The sequence below is a fragment of the Mytilus trossulus genome, unplaced genomic scaffold, assembly GCF_036588685.1.
Source record: "Mytilus trossulus isolate FHL-02 unplaced genomic scaffold, PNRI_Mtr1.1.1.hap1 h1tg000210l__unscaffolded, whole genome shotgun sequence".
Classification (NCBI taxonomy): Eukaryota; Metazoa; Mollusca; class Bivalvia; order Mytilida; family Mytilidae; genus Mytilus; species Mytilus trossulus.
The window spans coordinates 1,301,752-1,309,658 of NW_026963310.1; the positions used below are offsets into that span (position 1 = coordinate 1,301,752).

Consider the following 7,907-nt stretch of genomic DNA (forward strand, 5'->3'; position numbering starts at 1 on the left):
CCTTACAATATGTCGAACTGAGTCTAGACGTCAATGGCTGCTAGAACAATGGGCTGAAGTGTCCTTACAATATGTCGAACTGAGTCTAGACGTCAATGGCTACTAGAACAATGGGCTGAAGTGTCCTTACAATATGTCGAACTGAGTCTAGACGTCAATGGCTGCTAGAACAATGGGCTGAAGTGTCCTTACAATATGTCGAACTGCGTCCAGACGTCAATGGCTGCAATTTTCAATAGAATATTTTCAAGAGTCCTTACAATAAGGTAAGCTGATTCTATTCGGTAATTGATAGCTGAATTTCTGAAGGAATACTTTCTTAGAGTACGGCATTCCACATTCTTTGTTTTCTGAATATTGGTCTGAGAATATTTTCATATGTCAACCAACAATAAATTAATATTGCTAAAAGTAGGACATGTTTATTGGTGAAATGCAAGTTTTGTCTTATAATGGCCATCAGGACAAGATCTGCCAACCAACATGTAAAATTAAGAAGATGTGGTATGATTGCCAATGAGGAAACTCTCCACAGGAGACCAAATGACATAAAGGTGTAAAATACATTTTTTGTCTCTAAATCTTAATTAATTCCACAGACGGCCTTTAGGAAGGGGAAATCTTGTTATTTTTATATACGGTTTCCCTCATTTGAGTACACAATGATGACGCTGTTATGCCATTATGATTGTTCTCATACTGTAATACTGCGTTTTTTCATTATGTATTTATATTTTACTTATTTTGTACTACGGGAAAGTGTATATGTCTTTATGCTTCACAAAACTGACTGAGCCTAGGCTCCGTGTTGAATACCGTTCATTGACCTATAGTGGTTTATTTTTTATAAATTGTGACTTGTATGGCGAGTGTCTCGTTGGTACTCATACCACATCCACCTATATTTATGTCTATTAACTACACATTTTTTGTTGGCTTCTTCGTTTTATCTAATTGTATAATATGTGTTTGAACTGGGACTTTTATACAATAAACTCATCATAGATACCAGGACTATTTTTTTTATATATACGCCAGACGCGCGTTTCGTCTACAAAAGACTCACCAGTGACGCTCGAATCCAAAAAAAAAATAAAAAGGTCGAAGTTGAAGAGCATTGAGGACCAAAATTCCTAAAAGTTTTGCCAAATCCAGCTAAGGTAATCTATGCCCGATGTAGAAAAGCCTTAGTTTTTAAAAAATCTAAATGTTGTTAACAGTTAATTCATAATTATAACCATATCAATGATAATTCATGTCAGCACAAAAAAGTGCTGACTACTGGGCTAGTGCAAACGGTATAATAGTCCCGACAGGCTTGAACGTTTTATTCAGTTGATGCTATCTGTCTATGGTCTGTATGTTTACACAGATTTCGCTGATGAAACCAAGTTATGGTCATGCACGTTAACGGCATAATTATTTATTACATATGCATAAATTATAGTCCGTACGTAGATCTCGGACTCCAGGGTCGAGTTCAATATCGTAGCAGCTACGTAGTGCTACGTAAATTTTGACTATTGGACGTGTAGCTATAGACTAGTTGTTACATAGATATTGATAGCAGCTACGTAGTGCTACGTAAATTTTGACTATTGAACGTGTAGCTATAGACTAGTTGCTACATATATATTGATAGCAGCTACGTAGCCGCTACGTAGCTGCTATCAATATCTTTGTAACATTCCTTTATACGATTGTTATAAAAATATATTTTTCTTTATCAAACTATTATAATGAGCTGGTCTCTCACTAATAATAACTTTATCATTTGAAAATAATGGTATTATAGATACTATTGTGAATAAAAAATAATGGAAATCAGACGATAGAATTGAGAATGGAAATGGCGAATGTGTCAAAGGCAACCAGACCAAAGAGCAGAAAACTGCCGAAAGCCACCACATGGAAGGAGAGTTTCAGCAGGCCCCTACACACCAACTCATTCAGTGAAAATGGACGTAACACTAAACTTCAAAACAAATAAATGAACTAATGAAAATTAAAAATTTACAATATTAAATATTACAGAAGCCATCTCTCACGATCCGAAATTTATTATAACAAATTTTCACAAATATTAAAATTTTTGCAAAGTTTCTAAAACAAACAGCTTTGATAACCATTTTAAACCGTTAAAAGGAAAGATATTTTTGTTGATGAGAAAAATAGTTTACAATATGAAAAACAAGTCATGTTTGTTCACATTTCTGTTAGAATTGAAGAGCAATCTGCCTTTTGCAGTTTTGTAAAAGATATTTTTCGATATGATTTCCTTCTCGGTCATATATACCAAATCGCCTACGATCCATTCGCAATAATTAATCTCTGTTTCTTATGAATCTTTCAAGATAATTTTTCTCGATATATACCGACTGACTGACAGCCGTGATATCAAATGTACATGGATATTGGTCAGTCGTCCAAACGATTTAAAATACCTGTACATACCCGGAGATCTATTTATAGACCAGTAAGTTATATTTACTTGTTTGGACATTGTTATTCTGTTGCTAGGTTGATTACAACAATTTGTGGTGTTGATAACTTAAAAAATACAAGGTAAATACAAATAATATTCATTCATCATGCCCGTGTATACAAAAACTGATTTTAGCTTTATTGTTATTGTAAGATAAATGTGCATTGATCGGTTGACAAAATCTATAGCTGAATAGTACCAGTTGTATAAATGTAAACAAACATATCGTCGTGTCATATGTTTTCGTATGTCATATGTTTTCGTATCAACCACATTTAGTCGGTTTCGACTATATACGCGTATATTGTGGCGTGTTTTTCGGTTTCTATATTTAGAACAACAACACCACTACAACTTGACATATTTAAAACATATTTAACATCGCTTTTTAAAGACGTTAGAACAAATTAAATAAAATTGACTTATTTAGCCATTTTTATTTAATGTCAAAAATATGCATCACTAGAATAGTTGTAGAAAACAATTCTGAAGTGTTAAAACAAGGTTCAGATATGTTTTTTGCAAGTCAGACACTGGATCTTCAAGACATATGAATGTCATGTTTTTTTTTTGGCCGTTTTAATTACAAACCAGCGAGTTAAAATTAGCAGGGTTCTTATATAAAATGGTTGTTCAAAATCTAATTATTCAATTTTTCATTGACAATTTTTTTTATACATCCTTGATACATGAAGATGAACACAGTCTTAACTTTTTATAATTAATCCTAAATTTTGAAAACTGCATTTTTATTTTAGAAAAAATAATGTATTTTGTACAAACCAGGTGCCAATCTGAAATTAATCAAAATCTAAAAATTTCATCACACGAAACACCAACCTAAAACTATTTACTAGTAATTTTTAGTACTGAAAAGTATTTAATAACTTTTTTTATGATTCAAGCCATCACCAGAACCACGACTTTAGAAAATATTGATTTCCAGATTTTGTAGTCATTTCCTGTCTGTGTACTGATCCAATTTTTATTTCATACGAAAACATATGACGCCGTTTTTTTGACATACAAAAATCGCAAAGTAATCGGAAACAGTAAAAAATCGTAGTAAGCATTGACAAAAAAACTAGATACCTAAAATCAATCTACAGGACATGCTTTTTAAATTTGAGTAAACACCTGAATAAAAACTCAACAGTGAAAACCGTAAGCAGTGAAAATTGTTATTAGTACGAAAACACATTACACGATGATACATATATAAATATATACAAATGGCGAATTCTGTGTTTTGATTTGTTATAATGCGTTGTATATCACAGACATGGATTTGACTGTTCTTAAATATATTTAACAATGGTGTTTACTGGTAGATTTTTTATAAAGAAATGCTGCGTGAATGTCAATGAGACTGCAATAAAGACCAAGGAACAAAGATATATATAACCTGATACTACTATAAGAGTTATAGTAGTCTCAGATATAACGACGAAAAACCACAAGTGACTGTATTGCTGCCTTCAACAATGAGCAACAACCATATAGGGATATAATAAGACAAAATATGAAACAATTTACAAATAAATAATGTATGGAAATGAATATAAAGAAATTTAAGTTCTAAGAAATTCCCAGCAAATTGTAATGACTGTGAAAGAATAACAATAAGAAGGAAGTGTAAAATCAAATATGATGAATTTTAACATATTTATTATGTCAGGGAAGAAGGCAATAGAAAATAAAAAATGTTCATTTTCATGAAATATTGTCTCCTAAGTGGACAGCATTTTACAGCAACAGTTGTGAAATATGGTCAATCTGCAGAACAAATTTTCGTAGTGAATTATATTAAATTGTGTCCGTGTCCTCCAAGGAACATAAAACTGAACAGCATCTGTTACTTATTTGAGTTTAAATTATACATGTATATAATTATATTAAAATATATCGATATGAAGATAACTTTAGAATGGTTTGAGTGCCAATGAGACAATGTTTATGTCAAGGTAACAATTAATTCAAGTTCGTAATCAAAGTTAAAATTCGTCCAGTAATAACAAGGCAGTGGATATCATTTAATACTTAAATCATTTAAAAAAATACCCTGGCGGACACATTGTCCTGTGATAAAAATGTCCACCTAGACAATTTTATGGTAGTAAAAAAATATAATTTCATTCGTTTCAACGGGCAGTGCATTAGAGTGAAATGAATTTCTCCTGGGTGTTTCATCATATGTAGCATAGAGGGCGTAATGTTTTCCCGCTTCAAAATTATTTTCGCGGTATTTTATTGCCTATGTAATCATTCAGCACGACATCGTCAATCTGAGCAGTCGAATTTTCTTGGTAAATTTTGATACTGGTTAAAGTTTATTAAGTTTTTTTATTTGGAGAGTTTTTTTTTAATACTGATGTTGGAGTTATATATTATATATGTGTAGATATATATGTATGAATTGTGTTTATTTCTTTTTATTAAAATAAAAAGCATTGGCGTTGTCGTGCGACTATCCACTTTACAAAGTCTTTGGTATTTATTATAGCCTTTTATGGCGTTAATATATTCAGAGTGTATACATATACTTGGATATTTGGTACACGTACTAGTTATACTTAGATATTCGGTACAAGTATTGATTATACTTGTAATGTTTATTTGGTGCAAGTATTGGTTTTATGTCTACATTGATTGGTGGTTTATACCAGGAGAAAGTTCATGTTCATGGAAACTTTTTCATACACGAGGACATGTTTTCATAGGAAATAGTGCCCAGAACACATTTAAATAAATAAATATTGTCAAAATGTGTCCGGTGGACATTTTTTCATGGAGGACATTATTAAATCCTACATAGTGGTTGCTGTTTGTTGTTGTTTATCATATATGCTTTTCATTCACTGAGTTATTTAACATTTGTCATTTCGGGCCTTTCATAGCTGACACCAGAATGAATTTTGTTCATTGTTGAAGGCCGTACGGTGACCTATAGTTGTGTACCTGTAGATAGATTCTGTTGAAGTCATGTGTGCATAGTTATCTACTTAATTTTAATTTTATCATGATTAATTGCAGGATAAACGCTTGAACAAAAGAAGTGGATATCAACCTCATATATAGTATAAACGTTAAGGAGTTTTATATCAGGCGATTGAACTGGAAAAAATGTCGTCGAAAAAAACGAAGATTGTTAAACCAGTTGGTTCAGAACTAGATCTCTGTACACAACATCGGGAGAAATATATCAAATACTGCTCACAACACGAAAGTCCATGTTGTACTAAATGTACCACAGAGAAACACGTGTCGTGTAAAGAAGTCATATCATTGGATGATGCTATTCATGCTTTTAAAGGGTCCGTCACATTCAAAAAGATTGAGAAGAGTATAGCTGCTACAGCTAAAAATATTAAACAAATCCGGAAAGAAAATGAAACAAGTGTCTCTGGTATTTCCGAGGAGAAAGCGAGAATTGAAAATGAAATTCAGCAGGCTAGAAATAAAATAAATAAACATTTGGATAAAATACAGGACAAAATGTCTAAAGAATTAGTCGAAGCGACGAATAAAGCAAAGAAAAAGAGCAGCGATTTAAACGATTTCATAATTGAAATGGAAAGGAGCATTGTAGAACAACAATTTAAAATTGATAAAGTTAAAAAGGATGCTATAGATCTTCAAAGTTTCTTATCTATGAAGGCAACGGAAACGGAACTTAATAAAATGGATAAAACAGTAAATTCTATCATTAACGATGGTGAAGATGGATTAATAAGTATCAATTTCAATCTCGATCCCGCCATGGAGAATTTGGCGCTAAACGCAAACAGATTCGGTCACGTGACAATGGAGGTTAAACCTTTTCTCAGTAAAAGCATAGAGGAAATCAGTTTGGATTTACTAAAACCAATAAACACACAGGTCAAACAAACAGAAGGGTGTTGTTTACTAGACAACGGAACGTCGGTATTTTCAGACTTTTTGAAGGATCGCGTAACGGTCCTCAGTGAGAATGGAGAAGTCGATGTTCAAATCCCGATCAAATCCTCACTTCATGGTCTCGCAGTTATCGATAGTCAAACAATAGCTGTTTCCCCCGGAGGCTCAGCACCACATGCTATAAATATCGTCGACATTAAAGACAAATCAATCAAGAAGACTATTCCAGTTAATTCCGAAGTTGATGGTATGGTATACATAAAGGATAATCTAATCTTCTGCGCACGGGGAGACGGTATACGGAAAACAAATCTTACAAACGGTGTCACGGCCACAATTCTACAATGTAACCTAGGCCAGTTTGCCAACATTGCCAACTTTAAAGACAAACTTTATGTCACGGACAGAGACGAGCACACAGTGACATGTTGTGATATAAAAGGTTCTGTTCTTTGGACATTCCAGGACACCAAAGTCCTTCAGAGGCCATGGGGTATTACAGTAGACAAGGATGGGAACATTTATGTCGTTGATTGGAAAGATAAATTGATGGTTTTATCTGCTGATGGCAAAAGGTACAAACAATTACTTTCTGCCAAAGATGGTCTGAAAAGTCCGACTACTTTGTTTTACAATAAACGTGGAAATCAGCTGCTGATAGCAAACGAGAAGAACACTGCTCTCTTGTACAAATTAGTGTAAATCAAGGGCATGCTTGACAGTTATGTAAGAAAGCACTTCTAATCAGTGATTTGTATATTGAATAAAGTCAAAAAAAAAAGAATGTTTACACAATGACAACAATATTAGGGAATATTTCGTTGGATAAATTGAATTATTATATTAAAAAAAGGTTTATGTATAAGAAAAAAAAAGTGTTACCGTACTTGCTTTCTTGTCCAAAATGACAATCTAAACATTACTTAATGAATTGTGTACTGTTTGAAGTTATGTCTCCTTAAATGGTTAAGTTGAAAAATTAATTGAATCACAAACAAATATTTGGTACTTTTCTAAATGATGCAATAATTCACTTATTATCCTATATTTTCATTAACAGTATACAAGTTAATTGCCAATCTGTCTCAAAATTCAGCTATTTTTCAATTCAAAACGGTGGTATACAGTTGATCTACTTTTAAAAAGTAAACGTTGCAAAATAATTTCGTTTTGTCTTCTTGGAACCGAACTTTACATATCAAAATTTAGAAACACGATTATGCATGCATTTGACTTATTGAAATTCTGTATTATATGCGAAAACATTAACAGCAAAAAAAAAACGACACAGACAATCAATATTATGTCTATACTAAAATTTGATAAATAGTATATTAAAACGAAAACAGATATAATAAGATGTGTTTAATTACAATGTTGGAAAGCATATGAATCTCCCGAATCTGGTTCTACCTTGATTGGATAATATTCAATATGTCCAGACGAATTTTCGACTCACTCTGCACGGGTTTGTTTCCCGTTTTCAGTAATTACGCCCACTTGCAAAAAATTAAAGATCTGCCCA

General features: G+C 32.5%; 1 protein-coding gene across 2 annotated transcripts; it reads left to right on the plus strand.

Moving 5' to 3' along the window:
- Positions 1–2,428: 2,428 nt before the first annotated feature.
- Positions 2,429–7,266, plus strand: LOC134700962 (uncharacterized). Of its 2 annotated transcripts, none has more exons than XM_063562106.1 (2): positions 2,429–2,476; positions 5,519–7,266. In XM_063562106.1, exon 2 carries the CDS (start codon positions 5,609–5,611, stop codon positions 7,082–7,084), a length of 1,476 nt encoding a protein of 491 aa, XP_063418176.1. In that variant the 5' UTR covers positions 2,429–2,476; positions 5,519–5,608; the 3' UTR covers positions 7,085–7,266. The 2 variants fall into 2 exon arrangements, with proteins under 2 accessions (XP_063418176.1, XP_063418175.1); XM_063562105.1 differs by having other exon boundaries at positions 2,466–2,565.
- The last annotated feature ends 641 nt before the right edge of the window (positions 7,267–7,907 follow it).

What these genes read in the sequence shown, in the direction of transcription:
- LOC134700962 (XM_063562106.1), top strand. Translation starts at nt 5,609, where the DNA reads ATGTCGTCGAAAAAAACGAAGATTGTTAAACCAGTTGGTTCAGAACTA.